The sequence below is a fragment of the Saccopteryx bilineata genome, chromosome 1 (assembly GCF_036850765.1).
Source record: "Saccopteryx bilineata isolate mSacBil1 chromosome 1, mSacBil1_pri_phased_curated, whole genome shotgun sequence".
Lineage (NCBI taxonomy): Eukaryota > Metazoa > Chordata > Mammalia > Chiroptera > Emballonuridae > Saccopteryx > Saccopteryx bilineata.
In genome coordinates this window covers 142,141,524-142,162,353 of record NC_089490.1, presented here as the reverse complement: position 1 = coordinate 142,162,353, position 20,830 = coordinate 142,141,524, and the positions used below count along the sequence as shown (strand labels likewise).

The window sequence follows — 20,830 nt, the reverse complement described above, 5'->3', positions numbered from 1 at the left end:
GCAGGGAACAAGGTAATAATGAGGTCGCCAGCTTGAGCAAAGAGCCACTGGCTCAACTTTAGCCCAAGGTCACCAGTCTGATCTGATCCCCAGTCAAGGCTTGTACAAGAAGCAACTAAGTGGAGCACTGACTTGATACTTCTCTCCCTATATCAAAAATAAAAAAATTTAGGGGTGACTGAAAAAATTTAGGGTCTCATAGCATTGTCCTGTGGGGTCTGGAAAAGATTTTTCTGACATTTCAAAGATAAGTTATCTTAGATGCAAAAAGACAATAGAGAGGATCATTTAAGATAAGGATTAACCTTTAACAAGGAAGCTACAGGCCTGGGACATAACTACCACCACAACCTGGACCTGCCTTTCGTTAGGAATTTTATGTTTTGACTATCCTGTGAGGTTGCTTTCAGTCTTTGAGTTTGTAAGTCCTGCTGTGCATGCCTCCTCCGAACTTGTCCGTTTTAGTATGTGGCCCCTTTTTCATCCTCAGGAGGATGGAGTTAATGCATGGTAATTGTGGGGAAAGATAATAAGAAGCAACAAACTAATGCAGACAGGGGATGTTACCTGACCCTCTTAAAAGGTAAGGGGATGCTTGATTGGCCATTTTCTTCTATGCAAATTGATACACATGTATTTTAGATTCACTTTTTTACTGTTACAAAATTTTTCTTTTTGGCACTTAGGGATTGTCTCCTGTATGCCAGATACTGCTTTAGGCCAGGGATTGGCAAACTTCTATAAAGGGCCAGATAGCAAATATTTTAGGCTCTGTGGGCCAAGAAGCAAAATCGAGATTACTGTGTAGGTGCTTTCATAACCCAGGAGAAAAAGGTCCATAACAGCATTTATTGGGTGGACTTCGAAATGTAATCATTGAGTAGTTTTAAAAATTCAGGTCTATTAATGAGAAGAATGGTATGCTTTTTGGGGTTCCAGGTTAGTCTTTCCAGTCATCAATTCATTGCAGATGTCACCTGTAAAGACCAGTTTTGGTTCACAAAAATGGGGGCTGGATGTAGCTTATCGAGGAACAAGCCAGACCCAAGCTCTGCTCTCAGGAGCCCTCAGTCTGTGGGGTGGGACAGAAGTCTATGGGGTGGAAGGGCAGCAGAGACCCATAAATCGGTAAACATACAACAAAGGTGTTATTAAGGAAAATAACAGGGGGCCGAGACCTTGATAAAGAAGGAGGGCAGGGCCTATACCAGGGGTTGGGAACCTTTTTGGCTGAGAGAGCCATGAACGCCACATATTTTAAAATGTAATTCTGTGAGAGCCATACAACGACCAGTGTACCTTACGCATTATCCAATAAAAATTTGGTGTTGTACCGGAGGACAGCTGTGATTGGCTCCAGCCACCATGAACATGAGCGGTAGGAAATGGATTGTAATACATGAGGATGTTTTATATTTTTAACATTATTTTTTTAATTAAAGATTTGTCTGTGAGCCAGATGCAGCCATCAAAAGAGCCACATCTGGCTCGCGAGCCATAGGTTCCCGACCTCTGGCCTATACTGATAAAGTTATTCAGTAAACAGATCCCAGTCAGGAGCTAGCCTGTGAACACTCCGGCCAGAGGGTCACATTGTGGGATTTTTCTGTTTAGTAGGCTGCTCAGTAATCTGGATGGTGTGGACATTTTCCCATGCCAATAAGGATCTATATCAAGTTTTAACTTGTGATTTGCCATGGATGGACTTCAGAGGTAGCACATATATACATTTTTGTGAATTGAAGATACACAGCATTTATCAGAGTAACAGGATCTGTAAATCAAAACAAGTTAATCTGGATTTTTAAAAACTCTTCTTACCTCTAGCAATTTTTTTTAATGTTTATTTTATTGATTTGAGAGAGTGAGGGAGAGAGAAACATCCATCTGTTCTTGTATGTGCCCTGATTGGGGATAAAACCAGCAGCCTCTGTGCTTCAGGACAAGGCTCTAACCCACCGAGCCATCTCAGGAGCCAACTCAAGAGAGAATTTTAATAACATGGGGAAATGTTTCTAACATGTTTTTTTTTTTTTTTTTTTTTTGTATTTTTCTGAAGCTGGAAACGGGGAGAGACAGACAGACTCCCGCATGCGCCCGACCGGGATCCACCCGGCACGCCCACCAGGGGCGACACTCTGCCCACCAGGGGGCGATGCTCTGCCCCTCCAGGGCGTAGCTCTGCCGCGACCAGAGCCACTCTAGCGCTTGGGGCAGAGGCCAAGGAGCCATCCCCAGCGCCCGGGCCATCTTTGCTCCAATGGAGCCTTGGCTGCGAGAGGGGAAGAGAGAGACAGAGAGGAAGGAGGGGAGGAGGTGGAGAAGCAAATGGGTGCTTCTCCTATGTGCCCTGGCTGGGAATCGAACCCGGGTCCCCCGCACGCCAGGCCGACGCTCTACCGCTGATCCAACCGGCCAGGGCCTCTAACATGTTTTTAAAAGTGTATTATGAAATGATATGCATAGTTTTAAAAATATGTGTATATATGTTCCCTCCTCCACCTTATGCTACTGTACTGTTTAGTTTCTTATGTATCTTCAGAGATAAACTGTGTTCACATACACACTTATGTATCTCAATGTTTTGGAAATTGTTTCCTCTATATATAGATCTTTCTCATTCTTTTTGACATTGTAACTTTAACAGGCAATAAGAGTTGTTATTTAAAAATAAGTAGGAGTGATAGCCTGACCAGTGGTGGAGCAGTGGGTAGAGCATTGACCCAGAACACTGAGGTCACGGGTTCAAAACCTAGTGTCGCTAACTTGAGTGCAGGGTTGTGGACGTGATCCTGAGGTTGCTGGCTTAGCCCAAGGTCGCCAGCTTGCGCAAAGAGCCACTGGCTCAACTTTAGCCCAAGGTCACCAGTCTGATCTGATCCCCAGTCAAGGCTTGTACAAGAAGCAACTAAGTGGAGCACTGACTTGATACTTCTCTCCCTATATCAAAAATAAAAAAATTTAGGGGTGACTGAAGAAATCCACACCCATATCCAGACATCTAGTCTCAATAAAGCCAGCTTGGTATGGCTATCACCTTGTTTCCTGCAGTAACTGAACCCTGTGGTCAACTAGCTGAAGCTACAGCGGGAGAAATGACATGGGAACAGAGACGGCCCTGTCCTTTGCCATAGTACATAGCATGCATTCCTTGGGCCCGCTCACATCACCAAGCAAACCTCCAGTCACAGGGGAGTTGCTCTGAGACCAACAGGTATTCCAGTTTCTGGAAGAGGGCATTCCTGAGTAGGAGTTCAGACTCTGTTGTTTAAAAAATGGGGCCATCACTAAAGCTGGCCCTTAATTGTAAGACAGTCACCCCATCCTGGGTCAGAGGTGCTATAGGCCCTGCTGGAATTAGTGGCAGACCAGTCTCTTGGGTCATCCAGACTTGAGGGCTCCTTCAGGGTCTTCTTGTAGTAGTGTGGTCTAGACAAGTGAAATGACAGGAGACACCTTTGATTGCACCAACTTCTCAAAGTGAACAAAAGCTCACTATTATGGCTGCTCTGCTGCCCAGAGGCCCTGAGCTTGGAGTCAGATACTCCTGGGTTCTAGGCCTGCTCTATGGGTTAAGCCGACTTTCTCTGTTTCTGTTTCCCTGTATAAAATTGGGCTAATATCTCACCTGGGTTATGATGGTTAAATGAAGCACATGTAATATAAAATATTCAAAATACCTTGTGAATTATAAATGCAAGTCAAAACATTTCCATATGACCCTCAATTACCCTGCACTTTTCTGTAGCACTTGTTCATGTACCTACAACATAGCACCTGTGTGCTTAGTTATACATCTATAAATTAAGCTGAGTGCTGTGAGGATAGGAGGCTTATGTATCTCAGCTTCCTGTACTTGGCACAAATTAAATGCTCAGTAAATCACTAAACAAGGGTTTTGAAGTAAGAAGATGTGGGCAGTTGTTTTAGCAGAAACATACCTTTTGAGGAAAGAGTGAAGAAATAAAATGAGTTGGTATATATACTCAAGCTGCTACATTACTAAAATCAAGTAGGCTGAGGCATGTGGAAACAATTCTGTTAACGTTTGTTAGGTCAGGGGTCCCCAAACTACGGCCCACGGGTAGTTTGCGGCCCCCTGAGGCCATTTGTCCGGCCCCCCGCTGCACTTCCGGAAGGGGCACCTCTTTCATTGGTGGTCAGTGAGAGGAGCATAGTTCCCATTGAAATACTGGTCAGTTTGTTGATTTAAATTTACTTGTTCTTTATTTTAAATATTGTATTTGTTCCTTTTTTGTTTTTTTTACTTTAAAATAAGATATGTGCAGTGTGCATAGGGATTTGTTCATAGTTTTTTTTTATAGTCCGGCCCTCCAATGGTCTGAGGGACAGTGAACTGGCCCCCTGTGTAAAAAGTTTGGGGACCCCTATGTTAGGTGAATTGGACTTCAGTTGAGCCAGGAGATAAGTAAATTCCCATAGGTAATTCTGAAGGATTTAGGAAAACTTACATGCATTATCCAGACCACAGGCCTTCTACAAGATGACCACCACAGACCAGTCCAGAGGCTCAGAATGCAGGTCCAATTCGAGGATGTACATTTTACTCTAAGAACCATTTTTTTCTCTTTCTTGGGAACACTGTAGTTCAGGGGTCCCCAAACTTTTTACACAGGGGGCCAGTTCACTGTCCCTCAGACTGTTGGAGGGCCGGACTATAAAACTATGAACAAATCCCTATGCACACTGCACATATCTTATTTTAAAGTAAAAAAACAAAACGGGAACAAATACAATATTTAAAATAAAGAACAAGTAAATTTAAATCAACAAACTGACCAGTATTTCAATGGGAACTATGCTCCTCTCACTGTCCACCAATGAAAGAAGTGCTCCTTCTGGAAGTGCAGCGGGGGGCCGGATAAATGGCCTCAGGGGGCTGCATGCGGCAGGCCGGCAGTAGTTTGGGGACCCCTGCTGTAGTTAGTGCCTAGTTGTGTTTCTTTTTTTTTTTTTTAATTAATTTATTTATTTTTAGAGAGGATAGAGAGACAGAGAGAAGGGGGAGGAGCTGGAAGCATCAACTCCCATATGTGCCTTGACCAGGCAAGCCCAGGGCTTTGAACCGGCAACCTCAGCGTTTCCAGGTTGACGCTTTATCCACTGTGCCACCACAGGTCAGGCCTAGTTGTGTTTCTGATTTGCAAATCCTAACACCCTACAGATCATTGTCATTTGTTTCTAACTGAAGCCTCCTCACTTTGTGTTCAGTTGAAAACTTCAACTGGCACCAAAGAAAATGGAAGGGAATGGTTTACAAGTCAGATGAATGCAACTGGGCTTTGGAGACAGATTTAAGTAGCTGTGTGATCCCAGAAAAGTGATTTAATAATCCCTTTGGGCCTCATTCTCATCTGTAAAGTAATGAAAACACCACAGAGGGATTATAAGAATTATATGTGAGCCCTGGCCGGGTGGCTCAGTGGTAGAGCATCGGCCTGGTATGCAGGAGACCCGGGTTCGATTCCCGGCCAGGGCACACAGGGGAGGCGCCCATCTGCTTCTCCACCCCTACCCCCTCCTTCCTCTGTCTCTCTCTTCCCCTCTCACTGCCAAGGCTCCATTGGAGCAAAGTTGCCCCAGGCGCTAGAATGGCTTTGGTTGCAACAGAGCAACGCCCCAGATGGGCAGAGCATCGCCCCCTGGTGGGCATGCCAGGTGGATCCCGGTTGGGCGCATGCGGGAGTCTGACTGCCTCTGTTTCCAACTTTGGAAAAAAAAAATTATATGTGAGAACCCACCATTGCATCGGGTATATAGCAGGTATTATACCTCAAATATACTCCATAAGCACAAGCTGCCACATTTTTGGGTTTTCCATGTTGTTCTGTTCAATAAATAAAGGCATATCATAATTGATAAGCTGTGATTTCTATAGTTTTATCCTACCATCTCATAAATTCACAAATGACAGGTCCTAATTTTGGCTCAGGAAAAAATAGTTCGCAGTACCCTCGAATATGAGAACCAGGTCAGTTACTCTTTCTACCTCTTGTCTGTCTTGTTGGGCACAGTGAAGACACACACTGTCACTCAGAAAGAGACCCTCACTGACAAACTGGGACCAGTCTCTCTCAATTCCCTGGAGACCATCTTTTTTTTTTTAAGATTTTATTTATTGATTTTTAGGTAGAAGAGAGAGAGAAAGATGGGGGAGAAGGGTAGAAGCAGGAAGCATCAACTTGTAGTAGTTGCTTCTTGTATGTACCTTGACTGGGCAAGCCCAAGGGTCCAAACAGGCAACCTCAGCATTCCAGGTCAATGCTTTATCCACTGTGCCACCACAGGTCAGGCTAGACCATTGTTTATTTTTGGTAAATGCCATCAATGACTATACAGTGTCATTCTCACAGAACAGTTTATAGCATTTGTCTTTAAAACAGATGACAATTTAAAAATGTTTACAATTTCCAGATCCTTTAATAATTTAATGTTCTCTGCTCTTAAGGCTGTTGGACCCTTAACAAATCAGGTCTGGTTACGTCCCAGCAATAATAAAGGCCCTGTTGCATGATAGATGTCAAATACACAGCAAAATTCAGAAATTCCAAGTGCTGCTTCACTGAAACATATTCTGGTTTCTTGTCTTTGTAACAGGGGTTTGATTTTCCTTATAATGACTTAAAATATAGTGCTTAAAAATCCTACACTAAGTCTCAACACAGTGATCCAACCACTATTCAGAAATGCCCTGAGCCTCAGTTTCCCCTTTTGTAAAATGGAATTGGGTTAGTGTTGCAGGCCAGACCATACCACAAATGAGTAGGCTGAACTTGCTGCCACAAATCCCACTAGTGAGGAGTGAGGGGAACAGCTGCAGATTTGAATGTGGGAGTGGGGGGGGAGTGGCAGACCAGGGCGTTAAGTGGCTGGAAAACCAGCCTTCTAGGGGGCACTGTCGGCTCTAAACTGTCAAGTCTCAAAAGTATGTCTTTGTCTTTTGATCTAATATGATCATCTCATTCATTCCAGTGTATGTACTTACTGTAAATTTACAGAATTAAATATCCCTTTTATTTATAAACTCTAATAAAACCAGTCATTTTATCTCATCAGCATACCTTGCATTGGAAAAGGAAAACAAACTAATACAAATTTCAGCAACATCAGAAATTTCATTAAAATTGAATGGAGGCATAATTCATTTTGGAGTTCAATTATATGTTCAAGGAGTCAGTTACTCTAATCATAAAGAAAACCACTGTAATGTCTTTGCAGTGCAAAATTATCCCCATTTGTTATTCAGCAGTGAGAAAAATCCAACTGTAGACTTGACTGCCGATGGTGAAGGCACTCAGTGAGCTCAACACCAGTAACTCCCTTCAGGATTGCCTTTTAGATTTCACATAGCAATCATCTCGAAACATGGGACCAAAGTAATTAGAAAGCAGGCAAACAACAGACAATAAACAGGGACTTATGAAGCTGGTGGTTTGTAAACTCAGGCCAGAAGGCATCCGAGACCTCTCCAGGAGTGGCCCAGTGTGAGTTGACAAAACAACCTCTTAAATACAAAATTGCAATTATCAAAACAAACCAAGAGTCAAGCATAAGCAACGTTACTTATTCTCTGAGCAGGAAAGGTGTCTCACCAGTATGTAAAGTAAAGATGACCCCTGTTCCATCTGTGGGCTACAGTGCTAAAGGAATAAAGCAGACATCACCATAGAACCTAGCAGCCCACCCAGTGGTCTCTTCCAGGAGGGAAGACACAGTCCTTCATGATGCCAGGGGAAAAAAGGAGACCCCACCTGGACCTTGGTGCACATGTGGTCATGATGTGAACCTGCCAAAACCAACTTTTTCTTGACCAAAGCATCTGATTGGACAAACCAGACCCTAGTTTGGTGCCCGCCCTCTGTTCCCCTTCTCCAGGACATGATTTAGATTCCAATGTAAACACCACAAGAATGGGTCTTGTCCATCACACAAAACATCAAGATGATATTCGTAATTCATTGTTTTTAGCAATTGTGGTCATGTGAGAGGTAATTCTCAACACCTCCTTGTTTCCTATTGAATGCTGATATGTGTCAAGACAGGCATCAGCAGTGGGAACTTTTCTTGTTTTTAAACATTTAAAAACAAAAGGGTTTTTCATCTCTAAGCCAGTCCTTACTGCATCCCCTCCTGGGGATCAAGGCATAAATATACACAACTACAAAACTGCCTACAAAAAATGTGAGATCCTCAGGAAATTAACACCTCCCCACTTCCTGCTAAGTCATCACAGCAGTGAAGACTCACCAGAAAAGGCAGAAAAGACAGAAATAGAGCTTGAACACTGAACATGATTTCCTAATGACCCCTCACCCAGCCCTGCAGTCTTCCTCCTTACTGCCCCGAGAGAAGCAATGCCCTGCTCCACTCTTCCTTTGGATTCCAATACAATAACTCTGACTTTCAGGTCAAGGAATCAGCCTCTAAGAATTCAGTGCTAACTGCAATAGCTGTCCACTTGGGAGCGTTTGCCAGTAACCACAAACAGCCATGGGGTTGATGGGGAAACTGAGTCGATCTCCTTGCCCACTCTAGGACTGTATCCACAACAATTCTGCCTTCCCAGAGAGTTACATGGAAACACTATCTGGAAAGGAGAACAAGAACTCTGAAATACACAACTTGGGGAATAAGTCCACATAGAAAGGTAAATTCTAGCCAAGATCTCCGTAGTGCCACAGCCCTCAGATGACAGACTCCAGGAAGGAAGGGCATGAAACTCCAGAGCTTGAGGGCAGTGGTCCTCACAGTGGGAGAGCATCCTGCTGCCTTAGGGGGCTGGGAACCTCAGGGTCCAACTGATGGTTGTGCACTGATGGTTGTACACCGTCCCCTTGGCTGGGCGTACATTCACTGGTTGTTAGAGGTTTCTGGTACTGCTGTGGATGGGCAGGTGGCAGGAAGTTTCAGAATTGCCCACTCTATCCTCAAGGTTCTACACGTCATAGCGGTTCAAACTATATGAGTTTGGGTAGCTCGACCGGCTGTACTGGAAGTGGTCTGTCAAGATGTTGTTGCGGCCATATTGATAGTCCCCATGCTGGGGAAAGAGGACACCATTGTGGGGCTTCTTCAGGGGGCTCCGGTCCCCTGTTGTGATGGGGAGGAGGTGCTTCTGCGCCTGATTCGCGTCATACTTGGTCTGCAGGGTCAAGAGAACAGTGAGTGGGACATTCAGCTCCTTCCCCAGGACATGCAAACAAGACAGAGGGAACTCAAGATTCACAGCCAAGCAACCCTTCAAGGCCAACGCAAATGTTGACCCAAGCAGGGCTAGATATGGCCAGTGAATGGTTAGTGAACTGGCCCTCCCTATTAGCCATCTTAATTTACAGGTAACTCACAGAGCTTATGTGACAAGAGAGTGAAATCCTGATAAAGCATTAGTGGGACTGAGAACCATGACTGGAGCAAGACAAGGGTTGAGGTCATGCATGTGGAAAAAGGAAGGCCAGGACAAGAAAGGCTGTGCCAAGACCATAAACCAGTCTGGCAAAGCTGGAAGCTGGGCCTCTTAGATTCTGGTGAGGCCCCTCCTTTTATCCCTTTCCACCAACTCATGGTGCCTCCCTGGGTGTTGATAGGACAAGAAGCTTTCTTCACCCCAGACTTACCTTGTTGTACAAGAAGACCCCCAGGATAGCTGTCGTCATGCCTAGGACATTAGTGCTCGTGACCGGGTTCCGCAACATGATCAAGGATACTGTGATGACCATGATTCTCTTGGTGGCATTGGCAACGGAGTAGCTCAGAGGGCTGATGAGGTTAAGGATACTGAAGGCAATGACGTTCTGGGCAAAGTTACAGAAGCCACTGACAGCCAGAAGCAGGAGTGTCCAGGGCCACTGGGACACGTAGGTCTACAAGTAGGAGCAAGACAGCACCATGGTCACACACTTAGCAGAGGCTGGAGGACGGGGCACAGAGTGGCTTACTGGGCTCAGCCTGTGGGGAGCAGACCCAGCTGGGTCCTAGTGTGATACCAGGTGCTTTATACACAGCCTGTAACCCTCATAACACTCTGCATGGCACAACAGTCATCACCATCACCACCATCACAATCGCCACCATTGTCATCACTGCAGTCATCATCATCATCATTGCCAACCACCTCCCCCTTCTGCCAAGAAAGCGGAGGCTTGGAGAGGGAAGTCAGATTTCTGAAGGGTACAGAACATGGCATGAACCCAGGCAGTGAGGGCCCGGCCTCTGGGGTTAATAGAATAAGGTGTGCTGACTGAACGTCATCTCAATATGAGTGGGCTCTTGTAACAGACACCATAGGCTGGGGGCTTACAAACAACAGACATTTATTTCTTAGTTTTGGAGACTGGAAGTCCAAGATAAAGGAAATTCCATGTCATGTGGGCTTCTTGGTTCATAGATGGTGTTTTCTTGTGTCCTCAAGTGGTAGAAGAGGTGAGGACACACTCTGGGATACCTGTAGGGCCCTGATCCCACTGATGAGGGCTCCACCACTCCATGATCTAGTCACCCCAAGGGCCCCACCTTCTAATACTACCACACTGGAGATTGGGTTTCCAGAAGTGAATTGGGGGGGGGGGGCACAGACATTCAGACCATAGCAGACATGATGCATTCTGTAAGAACAGGAGGTCCTGGGAAGGTAGTCACTGAGTATATGAAGAACCTTCCAGGTGGGGAGTCAGAGGCCCTGGGTCTGCTTCACTGCTGGAAGCCCTGGGCAGCTGCTTGACCTCTCTGGTCGTGGTTTCTTGTCTCTACAACAGGGAATGATCCCTGCTGAGCCTGTGTAATGCCACTAATGTGGGGATCAAATGCGATCATGGCTGCAAAAATGCTTTAAAACAATTTCAAGCTACACAAATATGAGAGAGTGATGCATCATTAGAACTGCATTTAACCCTCATTTGAATGAGGCACTCAGATTAAGGGAGGCCAGAAGTTAACCCACAACTAGCAGGCATCTACATCACAGAACCCCTCCAAAGTTCCTAGGCTGACCCCTACACAGGCAGATGGGGAAGAACTAGATAGGCCCTGCTCTGGCCAGGCAGCTGGGGATACTCAGCATTAAATATTTGTGGATTTATATCTATTCAGGGATAGATGTTAAAAAGCACGCAGCATGGCTTTCATACTTCCCTACCCTCCACAGTACTATCTTGGTACCAGTCCGCCAGGCTGGGGAACCAAGAAGCTATACAGGTAGGGCTGCCAGGCCAGCAAATGATCTCTGGGGATGGCACACCCAGCCATGGCCAGCCCCATGCTGTCTGTCTCTTCAGTGTGTGTGACCCAGACAGCAGCGCTGGGACAGTCCTGTGTCTCGGTGCTCTGAGTTCAGACTAATCTCCAGAAGCATGGTTCTATCAGGCAGCAAAGCCACAACTGCTTGGTGGCAGCTGCTCTCTGCAGGCCAATTTTCAGGCCACATTGGCCTTGGCTGTGGGAGGACACAGCTGCCTCTCCCCCACGACAGGGGCCCTGCTAGGACAGGAGCTGGACCAATCTTAGGATGGCTGCTTGAATCCATCTCTACCATTTTCTGAGAGGGAGGGAGGGGCCATGTGGTCCTCTGGAAAAGTGAGCAAGACACATTTAGGTAACCTGTACGAGGCCACCCAGACTTTAGCTCCTAACTGGGGGTAATAGTCTTTGTAAGGCATTGTCAAATCCTGTGTGCTTCTAGGACTGCTGTTAGAGTGTAAAAGACTCCATCAAGATTAAAAAAATAATAATAATATATATATATTGCTAATGGTGTGATCTCCAAGACATATTATTGAGTAATAAAAGCAAGATATATATATCTCGCCTCAATGAGAAAAAGAGGATACTAAAAGTAACTCAAAAAGAGGTGATATCTAGAAGAAAACTGAAAAAATACCCTCAAAAAGTAAAGCAAAGAGACCAAAGCAAAGCCTGTATACATACATACACATACAACATTTGCTCTGAGGACAGATTAGTCTCCAGACAGCATGGTTCTATCAGGCAGCAAAGCCACAATTGCTTGGTGGCAGCTGCTCTCTGCAGGCCAATTTCCAGGCCACACTGGCCTTGGCTGTGGGAGGACACAGCTGGCTCTCCCCCACCACAGGGGCACCAAAGAACTATAACAGGACAGTATAAGAGAACTGACACCAAACCTAGCAACAATATAATGCAGCCAATGAAAGAAATGAGTAAGACCCAAATACCTCAATATGGTATGATCTCCAAGACATATTATTGAGTAATAAAAGCAAGTTGTTCTTTTCTAACTATTGTGTAAGAACGAGGGAGAATACAGTATATGTATCTTTGAATAAATCTTGTCATATTTTGATTTGGAATTATAAAGATTTGACATATTCATTGGTGGGGGGAGAAAGCAATGCTAAAAGAGAAAAACACAAGGAACCCAACAACACAAGTTGTTGACACAGGCACACTGTGAAAAAATTATTTCATTAAGTGCCCTTAGAACACAGTATTTCAACTGTATATTAAGTCTTCAATGTCATCATCAGGTTCTGAGACTTTAAGCAAAAGGACATATTAACAAAACCGGTTTTACCATTGGCTAATAAGACATAAACAAGAGTTAAGTTCCTACAGCATCTCATCAACGCTATAACAAAACATTATTCAAGGACCTGCTGCACATTTTTTTTTTAACTGAAGCTGGAAACGGGGAGAGACAGTCAGACAGACTCCCGCATGCGCCCGACCGGGATCCACCCGGCACGCCCACCAGGGGGCGATGCTCTGCCCCTCTGGGGCGTTGCTCTCTCGCGACCAGAGCCACTCTAGCGCCTGGGGCAGAGGCCACAGAGCCATCCCCAGCGCCCAGGCCATCTTTGCTCCAATGGAGCCTCGCTGCGGGAGGGGAAGAGAGAGACAAAGAGGAAGGAGAGGGGAAGGGGTGGAGAAGCAGATGGGCGCTTCTCCTGTGTGCCCTGGCTGGGAATCGAACCCGGGGATTTCTGCACGCCAGGCTGACGCTCTACCACTGAGCCAACCGGCCAGGGCCTGCTGCACATTTTTAATGGAGCACATTCTAAGGACAAGTAGAGCTGCATAGAAATCTTAAACTTGTCTCACTGCTTGACCTGCAGTTTTCCCTGGGGATTCTCACTCTGAAGCAATTATATGTGTGTATAGTAGAATCATGTATGTGAATAACTGTAGTGTAAGTGAACAGGAAATGTTGCAAGAAACTAAGTGTTCCAGAAAAAGATAGAAATTTAAAAAAAAGTCAAAGCACTAACAAATTCTGTGATGTTAAATTGGAATTGGAAAGAATTGGTATGAATTTCCCTTCTGCCCCCAAATACTTCTTTCCTAAGTGTTTCACTGCAAAGACTTAAAAGCAATGATAGCCCAACAGCAGTGAACACACTCGGCACTCACTGTGTTTCTAACTACCACTTTCCATTAAAAGCAACCTGGGTTACCAAAGGAGTAGCTGATGGCAGGTCTGAGATTGGAGGTGCACAGATAAAGGAGGAAATCATTCTGGACTAGAAGCTGCCAAAGGCTGACATGTGCTGTCAGAAGGACAGAGAGCCAATAGGAAGGATTCCATTAGCTAAGACAGGTTAATTTGCATATGAAAATAATACAAGTAACACAACTTCATAATGACATTTAAAAAAAAAAAATTAAAGAACCCCCCTCTACCCCACAAAAAGGAAAAAAAACCCTCAACTCACTGGTTAATATTTGTAGTCAGTTCTAACTCTTGACTCTGAAAATGGTAACTAAAAGAGAAGCACTGAACTGCCTCTCATGTACTATACTTCAAGGTAACAGACTAGTCCTGGTTGATGATGAAACAGAAAAATCACAGCTAATCAATGTGGAAGGGAAGTTAGAATAAGGAGCCAGTATTCTTACCTGGTAACCAGAGATAAGCTCCACTACATCAACAGGTGGTGCTAAGAATTAAAGACCAATGTCAAGAAACCAGTCAGACCTCATTAAGCCCTAATAAACATTTACTCTATGCACACCTCCTTCTTATCACTGTGATCTGCATTAGTTTTTAGCACACTCTGGAGGATGGCCTGGCAGGTGGTGGGAAGACACTACTTCCTGTGCTCAGGAAGCTATAGCTACAACCAGAGCACATGAAAATTTTTACGGAGATGATACCAAGAAAGGAATTGAGCAGTTTTAAAGTCAGAGTAAGATTTGAACCAGATTATCAGGACAGGAAAGTCCCCATGCTGGCAGTTTTTTCTTTCATACCGCTGGTGCAAAGGCAACTGCTATCAGTGGCTGGGATCTAACATGCTGGAGAAAATGCAAAGGAAACCAACCTCTTCGACTGCACACCTGTCATGACAGAGCGCTGAGTAGTCAAAGAATGGGCTGTCAGAGGCCCCAAATGTCCCAAAGTGAACAGAGAGGCATAACTCCATGACAAAGCATCTACTTTGGGGCCAGTCAAGAAAAGGGTGTTCTCAGTGCTGGTCAACTCACCAGGTCACTGCTGACCAGGAAAGCTGAGAGGTCCACCAGGACCCACGTGGGGATCATAAAGAAGATGGCGTGGCAGCCCAAGATGTTCAGCAGCCGGAGATGGTGGATCCGTGAGTCTCTCAATACCTGAAGAGAGGAAATCTCTTTAAAGGCCAATCGACACTGTAAGTGGCAAGAAGGACTCTAATTACTCAGACTCCAAACACTGCGACTATACATTAATCCTGACATCTGACCTTGACTGCCAAACCTGTCCCTATGATGAGACACACAGCTTATGCCCAAAAGCACAATGTTTTATACACGAAGGACCACGAAAAGAAAAATAAAAAACCTACAACACTCAATGCTAGTAGAGCTACAGTGAAACAGGTACTCTGAAATCCCACTAAATTGGTATATTGGTTTCAGAATATAACCAGGTAAAGTACATCAAGAGCCGTAAACATCTCATATATTCTACCCCAAGAACTATAGCCAATCATAAGGGAATAACCTGAGAGATAAACACTGTAAATTACTGCATTAGTTAACAATGAATAGTTGGAAATTAATTGCATTTGCAATAGAACTGCATTAATTGTGGAACCCGAAAAAAGCGTGATTATTACCGGAGTTAAGAGCAAAGCAAAATTCTGAAATGTATCTATATTACAACTCTAAAAATGCCCCTAGCATTAGTTCTCTTTAGAGCAGTGGTCCCCAACCTTTTTTGGGCCACGGACTGGTTTAATGTCAGAAAGTATTTTCACAGACCAGCCTTTAAGTGTATCACGCGATAAATGTATCGCGTGACCAAGACAAGCGTCAAGAGTGAGCCTTGGCCCTGGCCAGTTGGCTCAGTGGTAGGAGCATCGGCCTGGTATGCAGAGGTCCTGGGTTCGATTTCCGGCCAGGGCACATAGGAGAAGCGCCCATCTGCTTCTCCACCCCTTCCCCTCTCCTTCCTCTCTGTCTCCCTCTTCCCCTCCAGCAGCGAGGCTCCAATTGGAGCAAAGATGGCCCGGGCGCTGGGGATGGCTCCTTGGCCTCTGCCCCAGGCGACAGAGCGACGCCCCAGAGGGGCAGAGCATTGCCCCCTGGTGGGCAGAGTGTCGCCCCCTGGTGGGCGTGCCGGGTGGATCCCGGTCGGGCGCATGCGGGAGTCTGTCTGTCTCTCCCCGTTTCCAGCTTCAGAAAAATACAAAAAAAGAAAAAAAAAAAAGAGTGAGTCTTAGATGGATGTAACAGAGGGAATCTGGTCATTTTTTAAAAATAAAACATCGTTCAGACTTAAATATAAATAAAATGGAAATAATGTAAGTTATTTATTCTTTCTCTGCAGACCGGTAGTGGTTCGCAGCCCGGGGTTAGGGACCACTGCTTTAGAGGGCAATACTGTGACTTCACTCAATAGCATGAAAAGCCCTGGGCAGGGAGGCAGGTCTCTTGATTCATCTCTAATCACTAGCACCTACTGACTACAGTGCCCGGCACATAGTAGGTGCTTAATTCTAATTTTTCCATTGAGCTCTTTCTACTTTTTCACATTGAGCATATGCTAATTGTATAATAAAAAACAATCAGCACACCCTCTCTCTCCTGTCTTTCCCCACCCCCTTCTTTTTAGGGGATGCCCACCCTCTCTGGAGCTTACCCACAGTTTCCCCCTTTTTCTTCCCTCAAGGTGTGTACCTTTTGTTTTTTCTCCTAAGCTCCAGGGGCCCTTCTTATTCCTCTGGAACTTGTTTCCTGAGCCCACACAGCCCAGCTGGCTCACTTTGTCTACCTCTGTTCCTTTCTTCCTTTTTAAAAAAAAGATTTTAGAAAGAAAGGTGGTGGGGGAGGAGCAGGAAGCATCACTTGTAGTTGTTTCTCACGTGCCTTGACTAGGCAAGTACGGAGTTTTAAACCAGTAACCTCAGTGTCCTAATCAACATTCAATCCACTGTGCCACCACAGGTCAAACTGTACCTCTGTGGCTTTCTAAATAAACTTTTGCTTGTATTTGAAAATAAATTAATTAGAAAAATAAAAAACAGTCTCTTTTATTTTTTTTCAATTTTTTTTTTTTAAATTTATTTTATTTTATTCATTTTTAGAGGAGAGAGAGAGGGAGAGAGAGAGACAGAGAGAGAGAAGGGGGGAGGAGCTGGAAGCATCAACTCCCATATGTGCCTTGACCAGGCAAGCCCAGGGTTTCGAACCAGTGACCTCAGCATTCCAGGTCAACGCTTTATCCACTGAGCCACCACAGGTCAGGCTTTTTTTCAATTTTTATTTATTGATTTTAGTGAGAGAGGAAGGAGAAGAGAGAGACAGGAGTATCAATCTGTTCCTGTATGTGCCCTGACTGGGGATCGAATCGGCAACCTCTGTACTTCGTAATGATGCTCTAAACCAGGGGTAGTCAACCTTTTTATACCTGCCGCCCACTTTTGTATCTCTGTTAGTAGTAAAATTTTCTAACCGCCCATCGGTTCCACAGTAATGGTGATTTATAAAGTAGGGAAGTAAGGTTACTTTGTAAAATTTATAAAGCAGAGTTACAGCAAGTTAAAGCATATAATAATTATTTACCAAGTACTTTATGTCGGATTTTCGCTAAGTTTGGCAGAATAAATCTTTATAAAACAACTTACTATAGTTAAATCTATCTTTTTATTTATACTTTGGTTGCTCTGCTACCACCCACCATGAAAGCTGGAACGCCCACTAGTGGGCGGTAGGGACAGGTTGACTACCACTGCTCTAAACTGAGCCATCTGGCCATGGCAAAAACATAGTCTCTTAAAAAAAAAAAAATAGAAAATCAGCAAACAATATGACTTTTTTCTCTCCAACACCAAAGAAAGCCATATTTGGCTACTTTTTCAAATGCAACCTGCGTACCCCCAAATCACCAAGCATACCACCAATAGTGCCTAAATACCTTTTTGGAGAAAATATTCTGAAGTGAGAAGCACAGTGTTGCAGCAAGAGCACTGATGAGCCCCCACATGTCAAACGACAACTCGGTGACAGTGGCCAGCAGGACGCCGCTGATGATGGGGATGAGTGACAAGTACACCTGTGGGAGGAGGGCAGGAAGGGCTGACAGTTGGAATTGAGCTGGGCTGCACAACAGTCAGTCAGGGAGAAGGCTCAGCTGCTCTCTCCTCCCTCACCAAAGGGACAACACCTATCCCTTTGGACAACAGTGTTAGCTGTGACAGCAATGCTCTGGGGTTGGGAGAAGGCAAATGGTTATCAGAGTACCTGGGACAGGGCTGTGTCCCTGTGGGCAGACTCAGTCCTTACACCATCACCCCCATTAATAACCCTTGCTCAGGGCCACAAACTAGGGCTGCTCCTAACATCTAGCCAGCTGTTGCCACCAAACACCAGGGTCACAAACCCTCATGCTTCACGAGGCTGGGAGACTCCCTTTTCCACAACACTATCCCAAAGCCTTCACTAGCTGAAGAGCTCCTTCCCCCTCAAGCCTCAGTTCACACACAATTCCCCACCACCATCCTGCACCCCCCTGCCCCACCCCATCAGGTTCCTCTGCTGAGTTTTCCTGGGCACAGAGATCTCCACCCATTATAAGTGTATATATTACATCATCTGTGTCCCTGCACTGCTTTAGGCAGGCCCTTTGTTCACTGCACACATCAGGTACCCAGGAACTGCTGGCTGAACGAATGTGCAGTGATAAGAGGCCTTCCACAAGGTCCAAGCTTTCCAGGGCCTGATGCATGGAATGGCTCCTGAACTCTGCTGGCTAAACAGTTACCAATTTCCAGAGAAATGGAACCCATTCCTGACATTTAGCTCTTCTGACTCCCAGCTCATCTCTCCTACAAAGACTGTGGAGATTTTAAGAGAGGGTGGTTAGGCTCTCCCAGACCTCCATTCCCTTCCCCAGCAGAGCAAAGACTCTGAATTCCAGCTTCCCATACTGGCTATCAGCCTCAGGCATGTGCCTCTCCCCTTATAAGTCCCATTTCCTCCCTTGAGATTTGGAATGACTTGCCTTATCTTCCTCACAGGGTGGATCCATACTTACTCCATCATAATCAGACTCCTGCCCAAGTCATTCCCTACTGTTTCCTCACTAGGTGAAGTTTCCCGCTCCTTGCCCAAGCCAGGTCCAATGTCCCGTACAACAGAGAAACCTGATAAACATGCTATGATATCGAGTGATGATGCAGCTACATGGGCAACTCTGACTCAGACCAGTCATATCTGACTTTACCCTGGAGGCAGGCAGCAAAACATACCCACCAAGGTCTTGCAGGAGAAAACATAGGCTGAATTAAGATATTCCGCCAGAGGTGGCCCAATTTCTATAAGCTGATCCAGGGCATTGCTCGGAGTTATGTAAAATACAGGATGCCAGAAAGCAACCACATAGAAAAGAGGCGCTCTGTCCAGCATGAAATGGATTCCAGCTGGGACAACAGGAGTCCTACTTCCACTTAAGGACATGGGCAAGGCTGTCTCTGGCTAAATCCACAGCTTTGCTCAGCCTAAGCCAGGAAATACCCTGGCTTGGCATATTAAACAGACCATGGATTGTGCCCAAAGCATCTTCCTTACACAGTCCTGGGTTCTGTGTGTTATTTTAACTTCTGTTCTTGGACATTCCTAATTCTTGGCTGCTTTTATTTAGAATACTTTGATGAATTTTGCCAAAATCATACTCCTTTGACTAGCATCTCACTTCTGACCCCAGAAAGCCAACCGTTCTGTCAAAGAAGTGAAACTATTCCATTCTGGCAGTCAGCATCCTGGACCTCAATGGAAGAAAATGGGTGCCTGTCCAAAACGGGACCATGTCATCATCCACCAGATACTCAAGGTAGGGAATCAGAACAGGAAAGAACGTGGTCACCAGAGAGAGAGGGCAGTGTCCCCGACACAATTTTGGGATACACACTCTACTGCCCTCAGGGTGATTTGAAAAAATTAGCAAAAAGGCCTCGAAAGGCATCTAAACTGACTTTCTCTTATAACAGGAAGCCTGGCAGTTTGCAGGCCAGGAGCCTGGACCACGTCACCAACTGTGCAACTTCCTGAAAGCCCTTGGGAGTCCCCACCTGCCCAGAGCCCTCTTGGGTTACCTTTGTGCTTTGCTTCTCCTTCATGATGATCCGGGACAGGAGCACCACCCAGATAGGCATGGTGGCCTTGACTACAAGAAGAAGTAAGGGTCAGTCAAGTGTCCACCCTATAACCGGGGACCACCCTGAGAGTCTGTCTGTTCCAAGTACTCCGCGGACAGCTTAGCCCTTTAAACCTCCTCAGCCCTCATTCTGTGGGACTTACCCCCAACCCAACGGTTGTGGTCCGTCCTGTTCGGGTCTTAGCTCCCTTTTCAGCCCTTCCGCTCCCTGAGACCCCGTGCTTTGTCCCTCCCGTGCTAACAGCCTTGGCGGCCCCCAGCCCAGCATTCCAGGTGAGTCAACATCCCACTACTGGTCGCGGCACCCACCGGTGTGCGCGTAAGACACCGGCACCTTCCAGATGCTGACGTGCGCCGACACCGACGCGAAGTACTTGCCGAAGGCGAGCGGCAGCACGTAGCGCGGGTAGAAGCGCGGAGGCAGCAGCGGGCCGGGCGACAGATGCGGGTCGGGCCCAGAGCCCGAGACGGGCGGCGCAGGGGGCACGCGCCAAGCGCGCAGCAGCGGTGGGAGTCCCGCGCACAGCGCCAGGATGTGGCACAGCGACACGGTCACGGGAAACGGGAAGGCGCTCAATATCACCTTGTTGACTACGTTGCCGCCCGCGCTCAGCGCGTACCACAGCAGGCACAGCGCCGCTACCCGCGCGCCCTCACGCGCCCCACCGCCGCCGCCCGTTGCACTCGGGGCCCCTGCGCCCGGGGCCGCCGCCATCCTACCTAAGCGACCACCCCTTCCCGCCCGTTGGACCGCCGGACGCAGGGCAGGGACGGAGCCGAAGGGGCGGGCGCGCCATCCAACTCCGCTCCCCATTGGTCGTTGCCTAACGTCACCACCGCTCCCGCCATCACGTAACGAGCACAGGCCCCGCCTCTCGCTGGTGAGCTTCCTGAAACGGGCGGAACCTATCCCGGAAGCGGAAAAAGAAGAGACGGCTATGAGCCGCGCAGGGTTGTAGGGAAGCGGGCTGGCCTGGGACCGAGAGTTGGAGCGGGACAGGTGGGCGTGCAAGAGCCTCGCCGCACCAGCGTGTATGAGCTGGCTGTTGAACTCGCGACCCACACCTCAACATCGCGCTACACTGGCGCCCTTAACCAGATTTCTGGTGGGCAGGCGGCGGCGGACACAGGGTGAAAAACCAAATTGTAGGAAGATAAATCCTTTTTGCAAACCGGAGTGGACTCCCGTGGTCGGTCCTCGGGACA

The 20,830-nt window shown here is 46.4% G+C and overlaps 1 protein-coding gene across 1 annotated transcript; it reads right to left on the bottom strand.

Annotated features, from left to right (window-relative positions):
- Positions 1–6,309: 6,309 nt before the first annotated feature.
- SLC35E1 (solute carrier family 35 member E1) lies at positions 6,310–20,418 on the bottom strand. The gene is made up of 6 exons (XM_066270784.1): positions 19,934–20,418; positions 19,563–19,633; positions 17,387–17,524; positions 14,476–14,601; positions 9,636–9,881; positions 6,310–9,163 (listed from the first exon to the last, which is right to left on the bottom strand). Exons 1-6 carry the CDS (start codon positions 20,337–20,339, stop codon positions 8,957–8,959), a joined length of 1,194 nt encoding a protein of 397 aa, XP_066126881.1. The 5' UTR covers positions 20,340–20,418; the 3' UTR covers positions 6,310–8,956.
- Positions 20,419–20,830: the final 412 nt, after the last annotated feature.

Bases quoted from the DNA above. Each gene is read 5' to 3' on its own strand.
- SLC35E1 (XM_066270784.1), bottom strand. From the start codon at position 20,339: ATGGCGGCGGCCCCGGGCGCAGGGGCCCCGAGTGCAACGGGCGGCGGC. The intron at 9,882-14,475 runs GTGAGTTGACCA...TCCTACTTGTAG, and splicing joins TCCTGGTCAGCAGTGACCTG to ACCTACGTGTCCCAGTGGCC. The intron at 9,164-9,635 runs GTAAGTCTGGGG...TTGACCCTGCAG, and splicing joins GGGTCTTCTTGTACAACAAG to ACCAAGTATGACGCGAATCA.